The following is a 25,560-nucleotide window of genomic DNA, read 5'->3' on the forward strand; positions in this document are numbered from 1 at the left end:
TAACCTGCCACAAAGCTGTGCCACATCTAATTTCATCACCAAGGTGCCAGTCTCCTACAGCATATGTACCCTATGACGTGCACAGACCTTCACAGAAATGTAAGCTGAGAGGCGACGGAGCTTGGGAGAGTGGATTCTTAGCAGGTTCTTCACTGGTGACAAGCTCTTCCACCGACCTGCCCACGATAACACACTACCTAGCTTAATATCAAATACCTATCCTGGAAAGAAGAGTTCCTTATTCAGGAGGGCAAGAAAAGTCCTGGGATTTCTTTCTAAGACTAGAGAGATGAGCCTGATCAGACGTCTCTCCCACATGCTGTGTGTTTGTGGTTGTAACTGGGTGGCGGGGAGGAAGGAATGCCCTTAGCGACTCATTAAGGTTCCTCCCTTATCCGAGGAGTCCCTGGTGGTGTGAATATGGTGCCAAGTGGATTAGCTGGCGCCTTCGCCCTTCCTAGAGACAGCAACAGGGCCCTGGGGTACAGTGGGGTGTGTCTGCTTGCGTTAGCTCTTTCAAAGCCCTGGGGCTCTCAGACTAACCCCCAGAAACAGCCAGAGTCAAGGTCTACAAAAATATATGGATTTATTTTCTATCCAAAAGTGAGCCTGGGGTATTGAGTGAGAAAGGAGGGCTGGAAACCAGAGAGGGTTTGTAAGTTCCCCAGACCCTCATCGAGGTGGAGACCATGTTGGGGGGAGGTGGGGCAGATTTGGCTGATGTTTGGAGGTGGGATCTGCAGAAGGGTAATGCTAGAATGCTTTGAGCTGCTGGCAGCAGAAGGGACCACCTTGCATGACAGCCTGTAGAGAAATAGAAATACGTTGACAGGCCCGAGTCAAGAGTATGAAATGAACAGACATTAGCAGGACTCCCATGGAGCCCACTCTAAGATGGGGATTGCAAACTGAAAAAAACACAGAGACCAAACAAATAAGGCAAGCCAATTGGGCATCAAGAAATGATCAACAAGCACGAGACAGAAGAAATGGGACCTGTTTCTTCAGCCACCCAAGACTAGGGATTACTGATTTTGCAGATGAATGCTGGCTCTTGGTAGCCAGATTTTGTTTTTTTTTTTTTTTTTTTTTTTGGTTTTTCGAGACAGGGTTTCTCTGTGTAGCCCTGGCTGTCCTGGAACTCACTCTGTAGACCAGGCTGGCCTCAAACTCAGAAATCCACCTGCCTCTGCCTCCCAAGCGCTGGGATTAAAGGCGTGCACCACCACTGCCCGGCTGTTGTCTTTTTTGTTGTTGTTTTTCTTAAGAAGTTAGAATGCTGACTATTTTGTGGCTCTATCTGGAGTTTGATGTTGGTAACTAAATTATAATTTGAAGAAGAAAAAAAATGTTCTGAGAGCCAAAGACACATCTGGAGCCATCAGTTTGTTTTTGTGTGTGTGCCATGGGGGTGAAGTGGACTCCTCCAGTTTGGCGGCTAGTAGAAAGGTCTAAGATATCCTGGGATTCTCAAATGACAGCTAAAAATCTCAAACTCACTCCTCTCGAGATGACAGTTCTCAGGGTCTTCTGCAAAGGGCCCAGAATCTGGGACGGAAGAGCTTCATAATACTGTAATCCCATCTAGCCCTCTTACTCTAGACCCTGCCTGGTCTAACCTCAGTCTTCATTTACTAGGTTAGATCCTTGCTCTTGACCATTCTTCTGTTCCCAGTCTATACCTACCTCCAAGTCTTGGGGAGAAAGTAAGAGATCTCCTCTGTGTAGCCCAACAGGGCGCCATGGTCCATTTCATGCCTGCTGAATTCCATGGCTTCAGGTGACTCCCCTCCCAGAAGAGGAGGATAGGGGATGGTTTAGAAAATGGAACAGGGTTAGATGTGGCCACTCGTTGATAAAAAAGTCCAGAGAATCCAGAGCCAACCAGACCAGCTGGCAGCTGCTGACCCTAAGGCAAGAGGCCAAGGAGCCCAGCTCCTCCCTGGATGGCAGGTGGTGAAGCCTACCCCAGACAGGCCTGGGCCCAAGGCCAGGGTCAGTGGAATGTGTCTGACCCAGACTTAAAGCTGTGCTTTAGGAGGCTTGGGGTCAGAGGAGAAGCCTCTGGCACTGGAGAGGGTCCGAGAGGATCAGGTTCTGAGGGATAGGGTGGCATCATGGAAGGTCTCAGCTCTGAGGGGGTGGCCCCTATCTCCACTGTCCCAACACTGGCTGGACAGTGAACTACAGCGAGTGTAGTATTCTGGAGACCAGGTGGTGGTCCAGACATATGAGGAGCGATGCATGGTGGTCTCTGGTGGGGACAAGGAAGGTCTGGGAGCCAAGCTGAGTCAGCTGAGTGGCTTGGGGGACCCAGCCTAGCCTGTAAGAGGCTCATCACTTGTCGCAGCTCCCGGCTCAGCTGAGACACTTCCTGGTTGAGACGGGAGATCTGTTGAAAACATAGCAAAATGTCTCATGGTTGCCATAGCAACAACTAGGTCTCCCCTCATCCCCCATGCTACGGTTTACAAAATTCTTCAACCACTGTCTGCTCACAGCCACCTGGGAAGAAGAAAGAGCAGGAGCCCAGATAGCCTATGAGTACCCCAATTTATTTCCAAAAAGTTACTTGCAGCAGCAGACACTGCTGTCCCTGCTCCCTGGCTTTTTATGTATTTGTGTGTGTGTGTATGTGTGTGTGTGTATACATACAGTGCATATGTGTTTGTATGTGTGTATGTACACTTGAGTGGAGGTGTCCTTCTAGGCCAGAGGTCAACACTGGATAACTTCCTCTTATTCACTATGGTTGTTTGGTTTTGGTTTTGTTTGTTTGTTTTAAGAACAGAGCCTCACTGGGTGGTGGTGGCACAGACTTTTAATCCCAGAGGAGGGTTGATCTTTGTGAATTTGAGGTCAGCCTGGTCTGTAGAGTTCCAGGACAAGGAAAAAAAAAATGACTGAGACCGAGTCTGTCATTGAACTTGAAGCTCACCAGCCACCTAGACTAGCTGACCAGCACATGTCCATGTGTCTGTCCAAATCCCTTCCCCATCACCAGTGTTACAGATATGCAGCACTGTGCCTGGCTTTCAGTGTGCACTAGGGATCAGAACTCAGGTCCTTACACCTGTGTGGCAGGTACTTTACCAATTAAGCCATCTCCCTGAGACTGTCTCAGACAGCTCAGGCTGGTCTCAAACTTGCCACGGAGGCAAGGATGGTCTTGAATTCTTGATCCTCCATTGCCTCTATCCATGGAGTTACAGGCATGAGCCACTACACTTGCCTCCCCTTCCCTTGTATAAAATATAGAAAAAAATCACAGTCATAGCTTTGCTCTTAGCCTATCACCCAAGTGTCTTCCATGAGTGGCTTTTAGTGAGTGCGGAATCCATTGAGAAACTTGTCAAAGTGCAGAGTTCTTGGTCCTACCTGAGACGTTCCAAACTGACAGAAGCCAGGGAACTTGTACTTTTTTTTTTTTTTTTTTTTTTGGTTTTTTGAGACAGGGTTTCTCTGTATAGCCCTGGCTGTCCTGGAACTCACTCTGTAGACCAGGCTGGCCTCAAACTCAGAAATCCGCCTGTCTCTGCCTCCCAAGTGCTGGGATTAATGGCATGCGCCACCACTGCCCAGCAGGGAACTTGTACTTTAAAGGGTAATACTAATACAAACTCACTCAGGTATGGGAATCACTGGCCTGGAGGCAGCCTGAGGCAGTAAGCAGAAGCAGAACTTGCCATTAACCTTGAACTGGAGATAGCTCTAGGCCCTGCTCTGGCCCAGATGCTGCCTCTCTGGGCTGCGGGCTGTTTATCAGAACTGAGGGAAGACGTCTCCCAGGGGTTGGGTTTGGTAGCTGTGTGGCTACAGTACTGAGATCCCTTGGGGAAGAAGTAGAGGCAGAGCCTAGCCTAGCCTAAGTATATAGAATTAGAATATGGTCTCTTCCTGACCAGTTTTCAGCCATAAGGGCATAGGCCCTCTAAGCTTAAAAGTGTATGCAGGTACACACACACACACACACACACACATACACACATTTCCCAAGACTGTAAAGGTAAAAAGGGAAAGGACTTAAGCCTTTACTCAGTCTTGAGAAGTGTGTGTGTGTGTGTGTGCTTGGTTGGATGGTTCCAGGCTGTAAATGGAGACCCAGTTGTGGGAGGGAGAGGTGTTAGTGAATACCTGAGATGCAGAAGGACCTGGACCAGATATGTGTGCACTCATCCTCACTCTTCTGGGGAAGGATATGCTATTTTTCTTCCTTCCTTCCTTCCTTCCTTTCTTTCTTTCTTTCTTTCTTTCTTTCTTTCTTTCTTTCTTTCTGTCTATCATTTGGGTTTTTTTTCGAGACAGGCTTCTCTGTCTAGCTCTCTACCTGTCCGGAAGCTTACTCTGTAGATCTTAGCCTTGGACATTGCCTGCCTCTGTCTCCTGAGTGCTAGGATTAAAGGCGTGCACCATCACCACCCATACACTGACATATTATTTTTCTAACTTTTAGGTGAGGAAACAGAAGCCCAGCATAGCTGTGGGACTTTCCCAGAGTAATTTAGTTAGTGTGACTAACAGAACACAGGACTCTGGCTAGCTCTAGAACATGACATGCTCCTCTCAGATCCCAGGACAATATTCTCCGGGGTTGAAGGAGAAGAGCCAAGCCAAACTCACCTCTTGGTTCAGTCTGCAGACCTTTTCCTTCACTTCCTCTGCTGCCTCTGTGGCCAGTTCCCGGCTGAGCCTCGGGCCTGCGGGCAGAATGGAGTGAAGAGGTACAGAGGAGACATAGAGCATGAATCCCCAAGTCCCCACACCTCCCCATTGCCCGGAAAGCAGGCAAGAAGCAAGGAATAAAATGTTCTAGTGTCAGAGAGATGGGGAAGCCAACACCAGAGGCTGGTTTTGTGGCCCTGTGACTCCCCGAGCCTCAGCTCTTCCTCCATGCCTGCCGCTCTCCAGCTTTAGGCAACATCTTGGCATTCAAACACAGTGTCTCTTCTGCACATGCCTTTATACCTTTGAACAGTTGCTCCACTTTACCAAAGTGCCACGCTCTCCTTTTCTTTTTAGTTACATTTATTTATTTACAGCTGTGTATAAGTGTACACCTGCATCCCCCAGTGCCAGGACAACTTTCAGAAGTCAGTTCTCTCCTCCCATCATACGGGTTCTAGGGATCACTCGCAATTGGGTTTTACCACTGAACCCCGTCAGTGGCTCTTTGCAGTCCATTTAAGAAGTAGCCAAAGTGTCCCTCCAGTCCTACCACAAAGTCTTGCTCTCCTCCCTGTTGTAGAACTCAGTGAAGAATTCTAGGATGATTTATCTGCGTGCACAGGTATTGCCCCCTCCCCTCTGGACAAAATGTTGGCAGGATCTGGTTTGGTTGTATGTAACTTTTGGCAAGGTCTAGTTTAACTGTGTATATCCCTAGGATGGCATGCAACACACGTGACATGGCGTGGATGGGTAGATGGACGGATGGATGAGACAGATGGGTGGATGGATGGATGAGTATGTGACAAGGTAGACGGATGGATGGGGGCAGGTGGATGGACAAGTAGGTGGATGGATGGATAAATGAGAAGATATATAAATGACTGTGATTCCAAGTCACTGCAGTTCCTTACCTGAAGGGGGAGCCTGTGAGCGAGTTCTGGTGGGCTCTGGCCTCTTGCTGAACCGGAATGTAGGGGCCTCAGCTGTGTTACTGGAATCTTCGATGCCATCCACGATCCTGAGGGTAGGGTAGTGTTCATCAGCACCATAGGGAGGGTGCGGGGCCAGACTAGAGGGTCAATGAGGGCAGCAGAGGCAGGAAACTGGGAAAGAGCAGTGGTCAAAGCAGAATGGGATTGCAAGCTGTGGTTGGAAAGGCAGGGTTGGCAAATGGGGCAGAGACAGTAAGGAGCACTGGTTGGAACGCTGGGAATGGAGCCCAAAGAAGGTTCTGGAAGCCAGCAGGGATATGGGAAAGGCAAGGAAGGCTGGCATCTCACCGGGGACTGAGGTCCGGAGGTCCAAATGTTCCCAGTGGGGGAATGAGGAGCTGGGGGGGCTTCCAGGCAGCAGAGCCCCTGGGAGGCCCGTGCGGGGAAGGACTCTGACCCTGGCCAGCCAGGGCAGGGGAAGGAGATGGGGACAGGGAAGGAGAGGAGACAAGGGCTGAGAATGGGGGCAGCTCCTCGCCCAAAAGGCTGACCAGGGACCCCCGAGGTCGTGCCGGACTGAGGTTGGGCAGCAGGAGGGGCCGACGGGGCTTGGAACCAGCCCCAGGCTCCGTAACACCCTCGGTTTCTGTGATGGATGGTAGAGTCTTGTCTGAGGAGGAACCAAGAGTGTCAGAGCGTGCCTGTGGAAAGAGGGAACACCAGCTATTACTGGACAGTAGACAACAGGACCCTTAACTGGGATGCAACCCTCAGCACCATATGCTACTCCCGATCCTCTGTCCCTCTCCCTGAGGCAGAGGAGCTAAGGAAAGCTGCCCCGCCTCCCAACCTCTCCACAGGACAACCTCACCCTACTCAGAAATGCAGATTACCTGGGAGAGGCGAGGAGAGCGTGAGAAGCGGCCAAGGCCCTGTGGAGACAGTGGGAATTCAAGCTGACTCCTACTCTCCACTCCTCTGGTACAGCCCCTCCTCACTCTACTGAACAGTGTTAACAGACTGAGTACATGGGACCTTTTTATGGAATTGAGCCAGACCACCAATTCCAACTCAGAGGAATTCAGAATGACAAATTGAGCCCCAAAGTAGCAAAAGACAAAGGCCTAAGGTATAGACACATCGGCCTAAAAGAGTAGGAAGTATTGACAGTACCAGAGGAGAGGAACTTTAGTGTGTGCATGAGGGGGCATGGGGCACCAGTTCAGAGAGAGACCTAAAAGAAGGAGTTGTTCATAAAGATAAGACGAGGCTGAGAGGTACTGGGCAATAGTAGAAGGCTGTGAGAGATTGTCCAGGGGCTGGATGAGGCCCAAGTGGAGTGGGGTGGGAAGATAGTATATTTGACACAATAGAAGGAGGTAGTTGGAGTTAGAGGTGCTGTTTTTAGGAAGGAGAGAGATGCAAGAGGATATCTGTTTTGAAGGAAGGTACCTCGGTGGGGGTGGCAGCCATACATTGTCTACATACATTGTTTTCAGAACCTTGGTGCAGGTTGAAGGTTAGGTCCCGGGGTAGGCCAGCCCGGAAGGCAGCTGCATATTCTGGATACAGCCGCAGGACCTCGGCCAGCCCTCGGCTGCTCAGCTGCTGCAGGCCACAGTAAGTCAGCGCTTTCACATCGGCGCTGGTCTTCAGCACGCAGCTGGGGCTTGCCCCTGCCCCGGGCTCCTGTCCCAACTCAGGAATGTCTGCCCCAATCAAGTCCCCCTTCCCTGTGGGTAGAGAAAGGGGACAGTCAATGGGGATGAAGAGAATATCAGTGGGAAATGGTCCATGCATCTGAGAGATGGTCAGAGTACTTAAGGATCGTTGAAAGGAGTTAATGCATTGGAAGAGGGAACCAGGGAACTTGTAAAAGGCCCATAGAAGATGGCAGGTGAAGCTGAGTGACAGCCAGTGGGAGATGTCTATAGTGCTGGAGAAACGACCAATAGAATTGGATGATCAATAAAGAATGGCCAGAGGGGTCACTTAAATGGTAAAGGTCAACAAGTGTTAGAGTCCTTTGGGGACGGGTCAATGGAACCGGAGGATGATGCGATAGAAAAGGAGGCGTTGGCGTGAATGACAGTCACTGATGGAGGGCCCATGGGCTGAGGGGTGGCCAAAGGGTTAGGGCAGAGTAAGGAGAATGGCCAAGGAAGATCTGAAGGGATTGAGGAAGAATACTCCTCAGTAGGCATTCTAGGTACTCATTAGAGGTCTCCCATTCCTCGAACCCAGGCTATCCCCAAGACCTCTGGAGGTCTTAGGATGGGCAGTGTGAGGTGGTAGGGTTCTCACCAAGGATGGCCAGCACCATGTTGTCTCGGAGCACCTCAAGCGAGCCAGAGCAGACATAGTAATGTGCCTGTAGGGCATCCCCACGGCGTAACAGGTACTCCCCGGGAGCACAGAAGGAGGTCTTGATGTGCAGGGAGAGGGCCCGTAGGCAGCCCCTGCTAGCTGCTCCAAATAAAGGCAGCTGCAGGATCTCCCGATTCAGGTGCATAGCGATGTCAGCTCGCAGCTCGTCTGGGAAGTCACGCAGTAACTGTCATAAGAGGCAGAGGTTACTCTGGCTATCTCCTTGGCTACAAACTATCTACAAACTATCTACAAACGCTGGGCTGTCCCCAAGGCAAGGGTGCCAACTTGCTCTCTCTTTGAAATTACCCACTGGACCTTAGGGAGACTTCTTGTCTAGCCTCATTTTTTTTTTCCTTACTATGTTGATCACTAAATCTAACTTCTGGGCAGAGATCAAGTCTTCCCTCTGGGTACCGCTCGTGGCTGCACACGCTGAGCAGTCATAGATTCCGGTTGCTCAATTCTATACAGTCAAGAGCCATCACTGGTAGGTCAGACTTCAACTGGGAATTGGGAAAGTAGGAATCATCTTTGTTCCTACGTTCCTGGGGGCTTTGGACCCTCTGTTTCTCATCTCTGGGCCTCAGTATCCCTACTTGTAAAATGCAAGCTTATGCTAGGTCTTGAATGTTAGCGGAGCTTTCCACATTTCCCTCATAAAACCATGAAGCCCTTCAGCAACTCTGTCCTGCTGATCTCTTCCTTGTTCTGCCTGGACCCCTGGAAGAGACTCCCTCCCAGTTTTGCTCCCTCATCTCTGGAGTTCCTTCCCCATTCCTACATCATGGTATCATGGTAACCAGGCCCCCTCTTCCCCACTGCTCATGCCTGGAAGCCCTAACGTTTAAGTTCACACGTGTATTTACAACTACCTGATGGACAACCTTCCCGAGTCTCCCATAGGCTACGAATGTCCCGATGGCTCAGCCCTGGACACGCCCCTTCATCCCTAAGCTCCGTCATCCTCCCAGGTGCCTCCATCTCATCTCTTGACCCCCAAGCCAGACCAGGGGAGCACTGTGAGCCGCTCTCTTGCAACCAACTAAAAGTTGCCTGCTCTTCTGGCTCCTTCCCCGCAAACGCTTCCCATCCACTTCCTCCTCCACCCTCTGCCACACCCCTTCTTAGAGACCTGACAGAACAAAACTGCAAACTCAAAGCTATCTGCTCTTGGGACTGCAGCTGCCCAGCCCCGATTCTGGCACTGGCACCCCTCCCCTCTCCAGAGCTCACTTAAGTACTTTCAGATCCTTGAACTCATCACTTTGCTTTACCAGCACTCAGGAACCTAGGTTGGTTTTTTTTGTTTTTTTGTTTTTTGTTTTTTTGCCTGGAATAGTCTCATGGTAGACTGATTCTCTGAACCATGATGATGTATCCCTCCCTCCCTCCCTCCCTCCCCCTCTCTCTTTCTTTCTTTCTTTCTTTCTTTCTTTCTTTCTTTCTTTCTTTCTTTCTTTCTTTCTTTCTTTTTTGGTTTTTTCGAGACAGGGTTTCTCTGTGTAGCCCTGGCTGTCCTGGAACTCACTCTGTAGACCAGGCTAGCCTCGAACTCTCGAACTCAGAGATCCACCTGCCTCTGCCTCCCAACTGCTGGGATTAAAGGCGTGCACCACCACCGCCCGGCGATTCCTTGTCCCCCTCTGGGCTCAGACACAGTGATGGCCCTACTGCAGGAACTCACTCCTGTATGGTCCCATTCACTACGTGTTTCTCTGTACCGGTCTCCCTCTCCCACTTTTCTTGGGGTTTTAGGACCGAGGCTGCCTGTAATCATCTCTAGCTATGGTGCCATTCTTCACTGTGTTCAGGACATAAGAACGAATGGGAAAGCATGGCTTGGCCCAAACTGAGGCCCAGACAAGGCAAGGTGTCCACTCAAGTCCAGACTCAAGCATTCTGCCTCCTTTCAACCTTCATGTTCAAGTACAAAAGACAGATTTGGATTTGGCTGGGTGCACATCCTTGCTTAAAGCCCTGGTTGCTGCTGTTCCAATCCTGGAGAAGCACTAGCCCTTCCCTGCTGGACCACCATGTGGTAGGAGCCCCTGCTCAACGCTACCTCGTTGGCATCGATGCCGCTATTGACCGCCCATGTAGTCTGGAAGTACTCGAGCATGCGCTGTTTGAGTGGGCGGGGCAGACGATGCACTCGGATGAAGTCCTTGAGATCCTTCATGCGGCTGTGGTAGAGCGAGCGTCGGGAGTACATGCGCTGGATGATCGCTGTGACGTTCCCAAACACCACTGCGTGCATCAGCGCTACAGAAGTGGCAATCCAGAGCATCAGAGACGCTCACCGCACATTTGCTTCTTATGCCCCCCACCAGTCACCCTGCCTTGGATGGGTCTCAGAGGTTCTGGGGGAGCACAGGAGAGCTAGTGGGTTCCTGTGAGCTCATCTAGGCAGGGGGAAGTAGGTGGCAATCCATAGATGGGGCACAACCATACTCCTTTCTCATCACTCGCTCGGCCATGACCTTGGGTATCTTTACCCTTTGAAAGAGATCACAACTGTTTATGGGCACAATCATGGGTATCGAATATCAATGAACATGTGACTGTGTGGACTTGGGTGGGTACCTTCCTTTCTCTGAGCCTTATTTCTCTGTGCTCAAGCCCGGACTCACTGGCTCCCTGGAAATAGTGGGTCTGGCCTCACCGCCAATGAGCATCGTGCAGATGGAGAAGATCTTCTCAGCGTCAGTGTTGGCACACACATTGCCGAAGCCTACACTGGTGAGGCTGCTCAGAGTGAAGTACAGCGCAGCGATGTAGGCACTGCGCCGAGATGGTCCACCCGCTGAGCCATTGACATAAGGCTCCTCCAGCCGCTTGCCCAGCTCATGCAGCCAACCTGTGATGAGAACGAGGGAAGAAATTATGGCTGGCTACACAAGCACTGGAGAGAGCGTTTCCCTGATCTGCCTGTTTAGCCTTGGATACATATTTACAGAGAGGAGCAGTCTGTAGCGCCTGACACCGGAAGTGTGCTGAGCAGCTGTGACTGGGCCTGGAGGCCATGAACTGCCTACAGTTGACTCCAAGGCTACCCACTCCATAGACCGTTGACCACAGACAGGGGCCCCTTCAACTCCCTGGTATGTTACCGTGTGTTTCCTGTTTATGTGTGTGTTGTAGGGAAAATGATGAGATCTGGCCCAGCTAGGGCTGTCCCTGTCATCACCTGTAAACAGTGTCAAGGGGAAATGAAAACAAACCATTATAGGTGGAAGGCAAGCTACGAAAGTGGATTAGAAACCATAGCAGGGCTGGGCAGTGGTGGTGCCCGCCTTTGATCCCAGCACTTGGGAGGCAGAGGCAGGCAGATTTCTGAGTTTGAGGCCAGCCTTGTCTACAGAGTGAGTTCCAGGACAGCCAGGGCTATACAGAGAAACCCTGTCTCGAAAAACCAAAAAGAAAAAGAAAAAAAAATAAGAAAAAAGAACTGGTTATGGGAGGGGGCCAACATCAATCCTAGGGACTTCACTCTCTTAGGACATGGTAATTTTTTTTTTAAATTTTATTTTAATGTATGAGTGCTCTGCTGCATGTATGCCTACATGCCAGAAGAAGGCATCAGATCGCCTTATAGATGGTTGCTGGGATTTGAACTTAGGACCTCTGGAAGAGCATCCAGTGCTCCTAACCACTGAGCCATCTCTCCAGCCGAGGACATGGTATTTTTTGGTGGAGACTGAGAGAATAGAAAATCCACCTTGGGGAAAGAAAGGAGCCCGGGCCTCCCAGGGAGGAAAACATGTACAAGGCCCATAGTGAGAAATCAGCGGTTGCTAGGTCCAGGAGGGTAGCTAGTGTACACGGACTGTACTGGAGGAAGGAACACAGTGGGGACACAGATCACACAGGGCCATGGACGTGAGTTTGAGGGCAGTGAGGAGCTTATGTACGGGCCCGGGTAGAACGGGGGTGGGTCAGTGTCTACTATGCTTTAAAATTATTATTACAGATTTATTTACTCCGTCTTTAATGTGAATGCGTGTTTGCCAACATGTTATATATAGGCTCAAGTAGAATGAGGGAATGGGTCAGTGTCTATTATTTTTAAAATTATTATTATAGACTTATTTATTTTATTTTTCAATGTGTATGAGTGTTTGCCAACATGTTTTGTATGTTATGTATTTGTACCATGTGTGTGTGTGTCGTTTGCACAGGTCAGAAGAGGGCAGTATATCCCCTATGAGCTACTATCGTAGGGGTGTTGGGAACTGAACCCAGGTCTTCTGCAAGGTCAACAAGAGCTCTTAACCCTTGAGTCCATTGTAGGAGTTGTGGAGAGAGGAAGGTAGGTTTTGACTGGACAAGGTAGTAAAGATGGAGGGACCATGCCAGATCCAAGTGGTGGGTCAGTGTGGGACCACGTGGTGAGAGGTGTCAAGAACAGCACCTAGGATCTGACCTACTTTCCAAGGAAGTATTGCGGGCCTGGATCTGGCTCCATTAATTGTGTCTAAGCAGGAACTGATGGTGGCACTGAGCAGACAGACTAAGCTCTTTCTAAGTAAGCCTTTATGCATGCTGCTTCCTCTGTCCAAAATACCCTCTCTCCATCAGTGTCTTTCCCCTATCACTTGGTCTCATTCCCCGCTCTGCTGAAAGTTTTCCCCCTAGGCAGAGCCCTTGTCTTCAAACCAGTGTCTCCACGCTTGATCCAGAAGGATCACAGGGCATCTTATCGGATGGCTGGAGGACTCTGGGATGAGGAGGTGTTGAGTGCTGGTAGCATCCATTTGGGGATGGGAGAGGTCGAGAGGTAGCAAGCAAGGTGGGGGATGGGGGAGGAGAGGGAGTCTGGGGCTGGTGGCTCACCAATGTCCCAGAGCAGCGGGTCATTGGCCTCCATCTCCCGGCGCCCGATGACGTACCAGACGCAGGCCATCCAGTGAGCAAGGAGTGCAAAGACGGACATGAGCAGGGTGAGCACCACAGCGCTGCACTGTGAGTACCGCTCTAGCTTCTGCAGCAGCCGCAGCAACCGCAGAAGCCGCACAGTTTTTAACAGATGTACCAGCGAGGTCTGCAGGAGGGCAGCGGGGGAGGCTGTCAGCAGGCACACCTCCCCAAAGCACATATAGCCCCACCCCCACCCAGGCCCTTCCCACCAGACAGCCTGGAGCCAGAGGAAGCTGCAAAGAGAAAAAAAAAAAAGTCCCTGCTGTCCTGAGAAAGTGACTTTAAAATGCATCAGGAGAGAATAATTAACTTAGCCACTGAGGACTTCTTTTGCATTGTTCCACCACTATGCCAGACATGTGTAGTTCTCATTAAAATAAACAAAACAACCTTCCAAGTCTTTGGTTCAGGTATCATCCCAGACCCCGGTTGGTTTGCTGATGAATGAATTGCATAAGGGCTCACAGACACTAGTGACTTGCTCAAAGGTCAGAGGCCAAGGAAATAACAGAGCTGTAACTCAAATTCAAGACGATGGACACCAAGTCCATTTGGGACTAAGCTGCCACATAGAATTATAGAGTAATACAGGAGCAAGCCCTAGGCAGAGCTGGCAGACAGCGGGTAAACAGGATGGTCTATTTAAGATCCCTGCTCAGAGCTCCACTGTCCTAGAAACCATCAAGCAGGGTTGGCCACTGGCATGGGGAAGTGTAATGGATGGAATGCGGTCAAATACGGGGCCAGCGGACTATCAAAGGTCAAGGCTTTAATGCTTGTAGGTCAGCCACAGGTAAGAAGGAAAGCAGGGCTTGAGGACACCTGCGTTGGGTTAGAGGTGTGCCACCACTGCCCGGCTAGTTAGGCCTTAAAGAAGATCCATGTTACGCCGGGCGGTGGTGGCGCACGCCTTTAATCCCAGCACTTGGAAGGCAGAGGCAGGCAGATTTCTGAGTTTGAGGCCAGCCTGGTCTACAGAGTGAGTTCCAGGGCAGCCAGGGCTACACAGAGAAACCCTGTCTAGAGAGAGAAAAAAAAAAAAAAAGGCCTAACTACTAAACACACCAACCTTCAGCCTGCACCTTTAAGGACCCTTGTTTTATCATCCTTTGGCCCGAATGCCATTGGCATAACTCCTTTAACTCTATGTAACTCTTGTCAGGTGTCTGCTCCTCTATTTCCATTCTAGTTCTTTCAGGCTTCCGGTGTTGCCCCTCATCTCCCCTAAGCCATACATTTGGAGATCCTGCTTATCCAGGAAGCAGGTTGTATATGAGAAAGAATACTACACCGGGAGTCTGGAGACTGAGTTCTGACTGAGCTTTTGTATCAACATTTGAAAAGAGATGGAAGAACTTTCCTGAAGGATTCCATATGTGTGAAAGTACAGTACAGATCTGTAAAGTACTCCTGAAGGCAACAGAGGAGCGGGGACATCCTCTCCCCATTCTGAGAGGAGGGGTTGGTGGCTCTCTGTAAAGACAGCTGTCTGCCTGGCTGACTCTATCTGGTCGACATAGAGGCATGGCTACAAGACTGAGGACAGGTAGTCACCTCAGGGCAGATTTATACACACACACGCACGCACGCACGCACGCACGCACGTGTGTAGGAGCATGCACACACATGTGCACAACCAGGAGAAGGGGCTCACAGCCCGTTGGCGGCTAGTTAAATCCGGCTTCGTGTAGGTGGTTTCCTGCTATAGCTGAGTGCGGCAGGGAGAGCACACAGGAAGACTGCTCTCCACCTCACCTCCCCCACAGTGGCGAGGGGGCTTGGGGACACAGGGCAAGACTGCCTCGCCTTAGGCTAGAAAGACCTACTATCTGGCTCCATACTGACCGCTCAGGGCATTTCCAGGCAGTTCCAAGTGAAGACACTGGTCCAGGTACACAACCCAGCCTCTGACTCTCTGGCTTGACTTACTATGCTCTTTCTCTCAAGTCTCATCTTTTGCTAGCCAAATCCTGTTCATTCTTGGAGGCCTGGCTCTGCTCCCGCCTCCCCCAGGAACAGTTCCTTCCCAGACCACCTCAGTCCCCGCCCAGCTGGGATGCTTCTGTCCCCAGGTGCTGGCCTGATTCCAGAACGGTTTTTGCATATACCGGTGTTCCAGCCCAGAGCTCCACGGCCAACCCAGACCCTGTGAAGCATTACCGTGCAGCGACTGGCTTCTCCCATTCAGTGATTCTGTGTCTATGTCCTCTCTCCATTATTCCTGCCTGTCTCAGCAATCTGGGGGGAGGGGGGCTTTGAGGGCCAATTTCTTGTCTCTCTCTACCAGTGACCAGACTCCATATAGTGTTTGCAGACAGCTAAGTGCTCATCAGTTGTTTGTGAAATACAAAAAAAAAAAAAAAAAATGTGAAAAGTACCACTCATCTGGCGTCAGACCAATGCCGCCTTGGTAGCCATAGTTAGCATTCGGTTCTCTCAGCTTCACTCAAAGACTGTGAGCTGAGTTCTCCAAGGGTACAGACCCTTTGGGTTCCTTCCCAGAGCCTGGCTCAGGGCTATGCCCATGGCAGGGTCAGAGGAACACATATCTGCATATGAATTGATAGGGACTGTAACTGGGTTTGTGGTTGCTCCTCTAATGGGAGAGGCTGGGTTGGAGTTCAGATGCTAGGATGCTGGGATGGGGGTCACTCACCACAGTGATGTTGAAGACATAGAGCAGGTCAAAGGGCAAAGCAGCAATGAGGTCCACAAAGAACCAGGTGGCCAGGTAGTGGAGGCCAATGGACCGAGGAGCAGAAATCACCTGGCCCGACTGGGACACGTAGGTGGTGCGGAAGTTCAAGATGATGTCTGAGGAATGCAAAAGACTGTTACTAGGGACCACAGCCTGAACTCTCAGGTCAGGTAGCTAATGAATGGGGCAAGCTAGGACTGAGCATTGGAGGCCCAGAATGGAGGAAGAGGCAGAGTGAAGAAAGCTGAGACCCTTGGATGATCTATAGGAAGGAAAGGCCACAAGGCTGAAGGCTGCAGGGCACTGGGTACTACAGGAGTTACAGGGTCTTGGGTGTAAGCCTCCTCCCTCTCTGAGGGCATACTCACTCCTCCCTACACCCCTAGAACTCAGAACTACAAAGAGAAAACTCTTCAAGCTAAGGAAGGACCCTGCAGATCCAGGATGGAGGCAGGCTTGCCAGAGTGGGTCCCCACAGTCCACCCCCCAGGTTTGTAGAGCAGAGGGTCTGACCCAGGATGAAGAGCATCTCCACAGCGATGTCACTGACAAGGGTGTGTCGCGAAGTGATGGGAGTGTCGTCATCACCCGCAAAGCAGACGTTGTAAGGGACGGTGACCGCGACGTAGAATGTAGCAAGGAGGATGAGACCATCCCAGACAGCCTTGGGGATGCTGTAGTGGAGGAGGAGGCAGCGGGAGCCCCCTACGGAGGCCACCTTGTACTCAGGCACTGATGGCTTTGGCTCAAACACGTTCTAAAGGGAGAAGGGTAATGGTTGGGGACATTTAGGATAGGGGATAGAGAAACTTGCTCTAGGGATAGGGAAAGGGGGGAGGTTGGCATTGCAAGGGTAGCCAGAAAGGAAATGGAGGATATGGGGGTTGGGGGCAGGGAATTCTCAGATCAGCATCTGTATCATGTAATGGCTCAGGTTTTTTTTTCTTTTTTCTTTTTTTTTCTTTCTTTCTTTCTTTTTTTTTTTTTTTTTTTTTCTTTTCCGAGACAGGGTTTCTCTGTGTAGCCCTGGCTGTCCTGGAACTCACTCTGTAGACCAGGCTGGCCTCGAACTCAGAAATCCGCCTGCCTTTGCCTCCCAAGTGCTGGGATTAAAGGCGTGCACCACCATCGCCCGGCCTTTTTTTCCAGGTTTCTTCTTGTCTTTTTTTTTTTTTTTTTTTTACTCTTTTTCATCTTTTCCCTTTCTTGTGCTGGGGACCTAACCTAGAGGCCATGTACTTTCAAGGCAGGCACTCTATCACTAAGTTAAATCTCCACAAAACACCCTCAGGCAGCTTCTAAAGAAACCATGCTTTATCAGTGGCATTTGCATGGACTGACCCTTGCCCTACTTGAAGATTGTCATCAGGCAAGCCAAGGGCTCATAACTTCTTTGTAGTGCCTTCTGAATTCTAGGGACCTAGTGAGGGGTGAGTACGCCCTCACAGGGAAGAGGGTAGCTCTGCTGACCCAATTCCTATGGCCTTTAACAGACTACAGACGTGGGGGGAGGGACTCATCACCTGGCTTGGTCAGGAACCTTGGGGATGGCACACAGGGTGGGATGCTAGGTCAGCAACAGGGGCTTTCTTTCTAGGATCACAGCAGCTTGTGAGTTCATCTTCATGATACAACCCTTACACTCAGGGGAAGGATTGCTGCTAGAGCCCCACCCCCGTGACAGCACCAGAACAATGTCAATCACCTACTGAAGAAAGTGGGGATTGGAGGAGGGATTGGTGGGGGGGGCACATGTGATGAAGCAGAAAGTAGTATCTGGAAAATGGGCGGGCAGAGGAACAAGCCAACAGAGGGAGGATGGACAGGGAAATGGGGGAAAGTAGCCGGGAATTAAGCCTGGAGGACATGGAATTTCAGTCAGCAGGGTGCAGCTCACACTATTGGCTTTCACACTTCCCTGGCCCCTGCGTCCAAAGTGGCCAGTCAACCGGTGCAGGACAGTCCGGTTCTGCCTTCTCGTGGACCTAAGTCTTGAGCTAGTTCCTCTCCTCCCAAGAGAGTTTTCTATTGTGAAAAAAAAAAAAGAAAGTGGGCAGAGATAAGTTGGGGTGCATCCTAAGAGGCTGTGTGTAGCGCAGTCTACTGTGACCTAGACCTGTAGTTACCGTGATTATTGTCCCCATGGATTCCTGGTGAGCCAAGTCCTGGGCTTCCACTCTGAGAGATGTCTTTGAAGGAAAACAGGAAAAGCACAACCTCCCCCATCTCATTCTTGATGGGCATCATGTCCAGAAGACACCAAAAGGCTGAGCCTGTGGGCAGAGAGAGAGGGCAGAGGTAAATGAGCAGCCCTGTGCAACCCTTTGCTTCTCCAGGTTTCTCAAATTACTCAGAGGCTTTGGTGAAGGTTTAGAGCTGGGAGACACCCCGGGGAACTGTCATCTGGTTCCTTCACTTTACAAACGGAGAGACCAAGGTCCAGAAAGGCTCTTAGTCCTACAGGCAGCTTGTGGCCATGGAAGGATAAGTCCCTCAGCTTTTCTGTGCCTAGCAGACTCTGCTGAGTGAAACCTAGGATTTGGGCAGACGTCAAGCAAGCCAGGTCAGGTTCTTTACCATCCTTTCGGTAAAAGCAGATTTCAGTTCGGTGTTCTTGGTGGCCCTCCAGGGCTTTCTGCAACCGTTGCAGGGCTAGCTCATTGGTCTCTGGGCCATAGAGGAACCGGCAGCTACAGGTTTTCTGCATGACCTCGGTGCGGCCGTAGCCTGTGAGCTCACAGAAGCCGTCAGAGCAGTAGACGATGGGAAAACCCCGTGGGCCCTGTGCATTGGCCAGAAGGAAGTTGCTGTCTACAGGAGGGAGAAGTCAAGGTCAGGGTCAAGCCAAGAGGAGAGCTATCTTCTACATGAACAACAGTTCCCTCAAGTCACGGGCAGAGATCAGAGAGCTAGAAGCTTCCGGGTGGTTCCTAATCTCCCTCTGAAATGAGGACAAGGCGTACAACAAGGGTGGCCCGGAGTTCATGAAGGACTAGAGAAGGAACCCCAGGAGGCCATGTGGTTCATGCTCCTACGTTCAAGCCGGGGAACTGTGACTGCAGAAAGCAACAAAGAATGACAAGGGCATGACTCCAGCACCCACTTTCACCACCTACACAATGTGGCTTAAGGCCTCAGCTTCCTTATCTGCAAAGTGGGACACAATGTGCCTTTTCCCCATGGATGTGGGTTGCATCAGGTAACTTGGGAAGGAAGGATTGCTGGCACTTAGAAGATCCCCACCCCCACCCCATTCACTCAATTTTGGAAGCACATCCTTGGATACTACCAGCATCTTCTTTTAATAAGCAGGACAAAAATTCTGATGACATCACACTCTCTTAATGCTAAACCAAAAGGCAGAAAAATTTCCAAACTTATAAATGTGCTTAAAGTAAGGGAAAGACTTTGGGAGACACGTCCCTCCTTCTTGCCTTCCAGGAAATGCAGACTTTTTGATATTTTTTTAAGGAGTTTCAAAGGATCTGTTCCTTATGCTCAAAGTCAAACTAAAGAAGACATTGAGGTGTGAGCTGCAGCCACCCCAGCACCAGAACCTGAGTTGGCTCCCTCTAGCTTCAGTGGATTAGAGCCTTGGGGATGGGGGGACACGCAGGGATAGGCTTAGTTGATGAGGTAGGAGAAACAAACAGCCCAAGGACCCTAGGAGAGGGTACTGTCAGGGGGTGGGGTGTCTGATCAGGACACTGAGGGTTCCTAGGAAGCACTGGGTCCTGGGCACAGCCTACTTCTTCCATCCCAGGGCCCGTTGCCTCGGTGATTGGCGCTATGGAAACAAGGGAGGTTGGGGGGGGTAGGGCCCTGGTGGCTCGGTTTCCGCCTTCGGCTACCGCTCCCTAATGCCGGCCAGGGTTTCGAAGAGGGACAAAGGAAGACCCGGGGGTTCCAGAGTTGGGAGAGGGAATGGCGGGAGAAGAGGTCGGGAAGGAGCTGTGCGGCTGTCCAGGGTGCTGAACTTGGGAACCCAGCTCAGGTGAGCTAGCAGGGAGTTTTCTCGGTCTCAAGTACTTGCCCCCGCTTTGCCTCACCCACCTCACACACGGATATCTCATGATTTGGGGGCGCGTGACCTTAATGCAGACTAGGTCTTGCCGAAGTCTGTTCTCTCTCTTTTCTGGGGCAGAGGCAGCTGTAGTCACCAGACCACTGTGTCCCATCTCCACGCCTCAGATACCTCTATACACACTCCCAGTTCAGCTCTGCCCTGGAGTGGGTGGCTCCCAAGGCCCCTCCTCCGTCTTGTGGCACAAAGAGCTGCTTTCGCCTTGAGTCACACCCCCTAACCTTGCCCTCCCCAGCCCTGGCGCTCCATGTCTTGATCTCTACTCTCAAGGGTTCTGCAACCCGTTTCTTTACCACGGTTTTAGGAGATCCAGCACCCCATTCTCTCTCCTCTGATCTCACCACATCCAGATACCCGCCCTGTCCCAAGGAGACTTGACTCAGCCTCGGCCCAACTCACGCGTGCCGTCAAAGCGGGTGGCGATGGTGTCCAGAAAGGTGTTTTGCGGGGCCAGCAACCCCTTCATGACCGGCATGGCCCCGGGTTCGGATTCGAGGCGTTGCGCGGGCTGCGTTCAGCGCGGCCTGGCCGGAGGGGGCGCGCTACCGGCGGGGCCGGGGCGCCCCATGCGCCGGCTTGCCTCCTCCCCTCCTCTCGCCGCTGCTGCCAGTGTGCTCTGAACCTGTTAGTTCTAAGCTCTGCTCGGCAGCACTTCGGGAGCCGCCACCCCCACCCCCCCACCTCCCCACGGGTCAGGTTCTTCCCGGAGGGCTCGGCCCGCGCCCACCACGTGGCTCCGCACCGGGAGGGGCCGCCAGAGACACCCGCAGCCCTCCTCTGTGGCCCTCCTCCCAGAGGGGAGCGGCCCACGCGTGTCTCTTGGGGAGAGACTCGGAGACACGCCCACCATCCAGGCTTGAGGTGATGAGGTGGGGCTCGAACAGTGGCCACACCCTTCTTTCAGGGTGATCACGCCCCTACACGTGGTTCCCTAGATGCTCCGGTAGCTCCACCCCACGGGTTTCCCCGCGCGGCCCACGCTGGGGCTGCTGTCTGGTTGACAGTGCCGCCTGCTGGAATTGGGATATTTCTTTCTTTTCTTTTTTTTTTTTTTTAAAAAAAAAAGGTTGTTACATTTATTAATTTTTGCATATGTGTGTGTACATGCTGCCTTCAGTAGTGCAGGTGTGGAGGTCAGAGGCCAACTTTCCAAAGTCGATTCTCTCCTTTCACTTTGTGGGTCCCTAGGATCGAACTCAGTTCTTCCGTCTTGACAGCAAGATTTTTGTCCACTGACCCAACTTGCCAGCCCTAGTGTCTCTACTTTAGGGTTTTACATTACTGTGGTAGGGCTGCTACAGCAACGTGACACCGAGTGAGTGGCTTAAACAATTCTGGGATCTGGAAATCTGGGTTCAAGGTGAATTCAGGGCTGGATTCCTCTGCAGGCTGTGAAGAAGAGTCTCTTTCTTCCATGTTTCCCTCCAGCTTCTAAGTGGGTTGCTGGTGACCTCCGTCATTTCTTAGACATTGCCCTGGTCTTTTATTTCCGTGTTCATATGAGTTCTTCCTGTTTCTCTGTGTGTATCCTAATTCCCCCTTTTTTGTAAGAACACTATTAATACTGGATTACAGGTCTATCATACTCAGATCCTATCTCACCTCAGCTGACTAAATTGGCAAGGCCACTTCCTAAATGCTGGGGGGTTAAGATTACAGCGTGTGAATTTGGGGGGAGCACATTTGAGCCTGCAATTGGCATCTTTGGGTGGAGCTGGAGAAAACTCTTTGTCCATTCTCTGCTTAAGAACATCCCCAGATCTCCCATTCTATACAACAATGTGCAAAATCTGCTGTTTATATGCAGTGGCTGCAGAAACTTACCCAACTCCTTTCCAGTGTGGCATTGCTTACTCTCCATGGTACAGTGGACCACACTACAGATGCTCTGGAAGGCTCCTCATGAAAGCTCATATGCCTTCCCTCTTCTGCAATGTTACATTCAGCCCTCGCCAGTTTGATTCTGTGCCGATGAGCAGCTTTTCAGGACCTGTCTGTGTAAGTCCCTATTATAAAACTGCAGGGGCTGAGGATGTCGGAGTTGATAGATTGATTGCTTAATTAATATACATGACGCTCTGGGGTCAGTCCTCCAGCATTGCATAAAGGAGGCGTGGTGGAACACACTTGCAATATCAACATCACCAGCGAAGTAGAGGCAGTAAGATCAGGTCATTTAAGTTTAAGGTCATTCTGGTCTGTTGAGGGCAACCTAGGATATGTAACACCTTGTTTCTAAATAAATAAAGTGGGCAGAACAACGTGAGGGCACATCGGTACCTCATTTCCACCCTCCCAAGAGCGCAGCACACACCCCAGTACTCTGCAAGGTTCCTGGCTGAGTTCTTCCCGACCAAGTATCTAGGACAAGAAACACAAGCTCCTTCCAGGCCCCTACACTCATCACAATTCTCAAGATGCTTTCCCGCCCCCTGGAGGCCTGAACTTGACACGCAGAAACAAAGATTAGTCACACCAATAGAGGATCGTCTTTATTGCTGTTTATCTAGAGACTGACACTGGTGAGCAGAGTGGGAAAGTTAGGACCAGAACAAGGATAGAAGCCGGGTTCAGACTCCGGACCCGCTCCGGGGCGCTAAAGCGGTGGCGGTTGTGGTCAGACAGCGGCGACCAGGGCAGGGACGTGGCTCTAGCTCTGCGCCTGCGCGGCGGCCCATGGTCAGGATGCCAGCTGCGTGGTTACCGTTGGCCTGAAGGAGGCGTTGCAGACGTCCCTGGAGGCCTGGGGGTCCAGGCCGCCGCTTTCCTAGAGTCAGGATGCCCGCAGCGTGGTTGCCAGCTCCGTGCAATAGTTCATAGAGACGGCAGGAACACGTCTTCTGGCGACAGCAGTCGGGCAGAGGCTGTGCGTCCACCCCAAGCGACAGCAGTGCCGGCGGCAGCAGTAGCAGCAGCAGCAGCGTCACGGCGGCCCAGGGAACCTAAAGGGAACAGAGAAAAGGTGCAAATGGGTTCCACTCTCCACAGCCAGTTGGCTCTAAATCTCTCCTTGCCTGAGATCCTGCTTGGCTGTCACTGAGTTTCCTGCGGCTGGCTCCTTTGTCAACTCTGATCCTTCAATACACAACGGAGCCATATCCTCCAGGAAACCTCCATAGGCTTCTTTGGGGTAGACTGAGTTTGTTCTGTGCAAACATATTTAAAGGCTTGACCCTCTACCTGCAGACAGGTGTGTCTGAGTCTGTCTGCACCAAACTTAACAAGCTTGACACAAACAAAGAGTTTATTCAGTGCAGTCCTTCCCTTTACACACAACAGGCTTGTTCCTTTGCTGGGGAAATTGAACATGGTGGCTTTGGACTAGTTTTTCACCCTCTTGGAACAGCCCTTCCTCACCTACAAACTAGGCATTGCATCATCCCTACTACCTAGGGCCGTTGAGTGGAAGACATGGCTGACAAGCACAGAGAGCATCCAAAATACAAATACTCCTTAAACATGAGCTCCCCCATAACAGCATACCCAGTGTTAACCAAGGAGGCAGGTTGCCAAGCGCCCACCTCAGTGCTACACTAGAAAGATCATATGAGCACAGCCCTCAGCAAGCACTCTCATGGCCTCAGTCATTTGATGAGCCACGTCTCTGTTTCTAGCTCTTTACCTTTGTAGAAGGAAGGTTCATGGTGTCTGGAGCTCAGGGAAAGGTAATCTGGAGAGATGGTATCTTCAGTACAGTGGTCCAAATGCTCAAGAAGTCTGAGGCCGTCGTCTTCTGTGGCTTGCTTCCAGGGGCCAGGGGTTTATAGTGCTTTGAGGTGTGTGTGTGGGGAGACATGAGTCCGCGTATCCACTTTAAACCAGACAAAGGCATGTCTAAGATTAGCGTCTTGCAGGGGAGCTGTTTCCAGGTTGGACCCAAAGAATGGCCGCCCTGTCCCTGGTCCCCAGCTTGTCTGTCTGCCGTTCCCTGGAGATAAGGCAGTTTCTGAGTACTAATGAGGTTACCTTGCACCCAGGAATCTAAGTTCACAAAAGCAGCCTGGCTGGGACACTCGGTGGAGACAATGCTGGAGGGGACGGTTGCTAATTAGGGGCAGAAATGGCAGCCTACGAACCACTGTCTATGGTATATTGAAGGTAGGGAGGGTACCTGGGTGGCATGCTCCCTCACTCTCACTGACTCTAGGGTCCATCAGGTTCCAGGGCCTTTTCCTCCATGGAAACAGTGCTTGACCTGCCCCACCCCCCACAGCTCTCTTTTTCTCTTTCACCAAACTCCTCCATGGAAAGCTTTGGAGACTTACTGTGTGCATTGGGTGAGACAGCCGCCAAGCCTGGTTTTTAGAAGCTGATGAAGGGTAGACGTCTCCTGGGCTAATAGAGAAGAGGGCAGTCTTACTCTGCCATCTCCAGGATCGGATCCAGCCATCATGGAACAGGGTGTGGGTGGTAAAGGACTCAAGCCACCTTCAGGCTAAGTTTGCCTCAGGGTCCTGTTAAGAAGCTGTTGATGCAGATCAGTCCTGCATGGGTGCAGAGACAGCTATGTGCCTAGGATGTGACCCTGTTTTCTTTTCTTTTCTTTTCTTTTTTTTTGGTTTTTCGAGACAGGATTTCTCTGTGTTGCCCTAGCTGTCCTGGAACTCACTCTGTAGACCAGGCTAGCCTCGAACTCTCGAACTCAGAAATCCGCCTGCCTCTGCCTCCCAAGTGCTGGGATTAAAGGCGTGCGCCACCACCGCCCGGCGTGACCCTGTTTTCTTAAATTTGTTTATTTTTAGATTTATATGTATGAGTGTGCTTTGTGTGTATGAATCTATACTGCATGTGTGCCTGGTGCCTGTGAATGCCAAAGGAGGGTTTTGGAACCTCTGGAACTGGAGTTATGGATCGTTGTGAGCCATCATGTAGGCACTGGGAACCAAGAGCGGGTCCTCTGCAAAAAACAGTAAGCGTTCCTAATGGAGCCATCTTTCCAGCTTCCACATCTCCTCCTTCAAGGAACATGTAGATCTGGATGGGGTGGCACCTGAGCCAAGAATATTTCAATGCAGGGGAGGAACTACTCAGACAGTAGCAAAGATTAGACAGGCACTTCCTTCTGGATGGGATGGGGGGGGTGTCCCTCAAAGGCTTTACCTGAAAAGTAGCTTCCATTAGGTAGTAGGTAAGGGGACAGAGTATGCCTGAGAAGGGACAACATGGAACAAAAGCTCTGATGTTACAGTGCTTGGCTCCCAAGGGATGGGGTGTGGGCATCATAGTTTCTATGGAGCTGAAGGGAGAGGAGAGGTAAGGTGGATACAGCTTTCCAGGGCCTTGGGTGCCAGGCTGGGCAGTCATTGGTGGGGCATGTTAAAAGGCTGGTCTCTCTGTGTGTGTGTGTGTGTGTGTGTGTGTGTGTGTGTGTGTGTGTAGGTGGTGATGGGTGCTGGAGAGATAGCTCAGTGGTTAAGAGCACTGACTGCTCTTCCAGAGGTTCTGAGTTAGATTCCCAGTAACCACATGGTGGCTCACAACCATCTGTAATGGCCCTTTTCTGGTGTGTCTGAAGAGACCAACAGTGTCCTCACATCCATAAAATAAAGACATTAAAAAAAAAAAGGCTGCTGTGGGACTGGCTTGGGAAGAGGGAGGAGGGAGGAGGGGAGACCCCAGAACTGAAAGCTGGCTACTGATCTGGACTTGGGGGGGGGGGTTACGGGTCTTGGCCTCCTGGCCTTGTAGCTTAGTGTCCTCACTGCTACTATGGACAGCTCTTGAGGTAGCTCTAATGCTCCCTCCTGCTGTGACACTTTGTGTCTTTAAGGCTAGCTCCCTCCTTTTTCATCATGGAAGTGATTTGTGCAGGCCAGGTCAGGAAGGAGCCCAGTGCTGAGAAGCTGGCAACAGCTCCTTCATCTTCAAGCTGTGCTTGGCATGAGAAGGCA

General features: G+C 51.2%; 2 protein-coding genes across 2 annotated transcripts; both read right to left on the reverse strand.

Annotated features, from left to right (window-relative positions):
• Window positions 1-569: 569 nt before the first annotated feature.
• Kcnh4 (potassium voltage-gated channel subfamily H member 4) lies at window positions 570-20,326 on the reverse strand. The gene is made up of 17 exons (XM_028780576.1): window positions 20,069-20,326; window positions 18,163-18,396; window positions 17,712-17,858; window positions 17,483-17,610; window positions 16,099-16,342; window positions 15,544-15,701; window positions 12,804-13,011; window positions 10,633-10,827; window positions 10,033-10,232; window positions 7,905-8,154; window positions 7,089-7,333; window positions 6,494-6,532; window positions 5,949-6,301; window positions 5,580-5,686; window positions 4,621-4,697; window positions 1,687-2,392; window positions 570-804 (listed from the first exon to the last, which is right to left on the reverse strand). The coding sequence occupies exons 1-16, from the start codon at window positions 20,142-20,144 to the stop codon at window positions 1,997-1,999; spliced, it is 3,057 nt and encodes a 1,018-aa protein (XP_028636409.1). The 5' UTR covers window positions 20,145-20,326; the 3' UTR covers window positions 570-804; window positions 1,687-1,996.
• A 1,823-nt stretch (window positions 20,327-22,149) lies between these two features.
• Window positions 22,150-23,402, reverse strand: Hcrt (hypocretin neuropeptide precursor). Its single transcript, XM_028780342.1, has 2 exons — window positions 23,292-23,402; window positions 22,150-22,611 (listed from the first exon to the last, which is right to left on the reverse strand). Exons 1-2 carry the CDS (start codon window positions 23,310-23,312, stop codon window positions 22,240-22,242), a joined length of 393 nt encoding a protein of 130 aa, XP_028636175.1. The 5' UTR covers window positions 23,313-23,402; the 3' UTR covers window positions 22,150-22,239.
• Between the last annotated feature and the right edge of the window lie 2,158 nt (window positions 23,403-25,560).

Source organism: Grammomys surdaster, unplaced genomic scaffold, assembly GCF_004785775.1.
Source record: "Grammomys surdaster isolate TR1022 unplaced genomic scaffold, NIH_TR_1.0 371, whole genome shotgun sequence".
In the NCBI taxonomy this organism is placed as follows: Eukaryota; Metazoa; Chordata; class Mammalia; order Rodentia; family Muridae; genus Grammomys; species Grammomys surdaster.

Bases quoted from the DNA above. Each gene is read 5' to 3' on its own strand.
- Kcnh4 (XM_028780576.1), bottom strand. From the start codon at position 20,144: ATGCCGGTCATGAAGGGGTTGCTGGCCCCGCAAAACACCTTTCTGGAC. The intron at 10,233-10,632 runs GTGAGGCCAGAC...CCACTTCTGTAG, and splicing joins CTGCACGATGCTCATTGGCG to CGCTGATGCACGCAGTGGTG. The intron at 6,533-7,088 runs GTATGTAGACAA...CTGTCTCCACAG, and splicing joins ACCAAGGTTCTGAAAACAAT to GGCCTTGGCCGCTTCTCACG.
- Hcrt (XM_028780342.1), bottom strand. From the start codon at position 23,312: ATGAACCTTCCTTCTACAAAG. The intron at 22,612-23,291 runs GTAAAGAGCTAG...TGTTCCCTTTAG, and splicing joins TGAACCTTCCTTCTACAAAG to GTTCCCTGGGCCGCCGTGAC.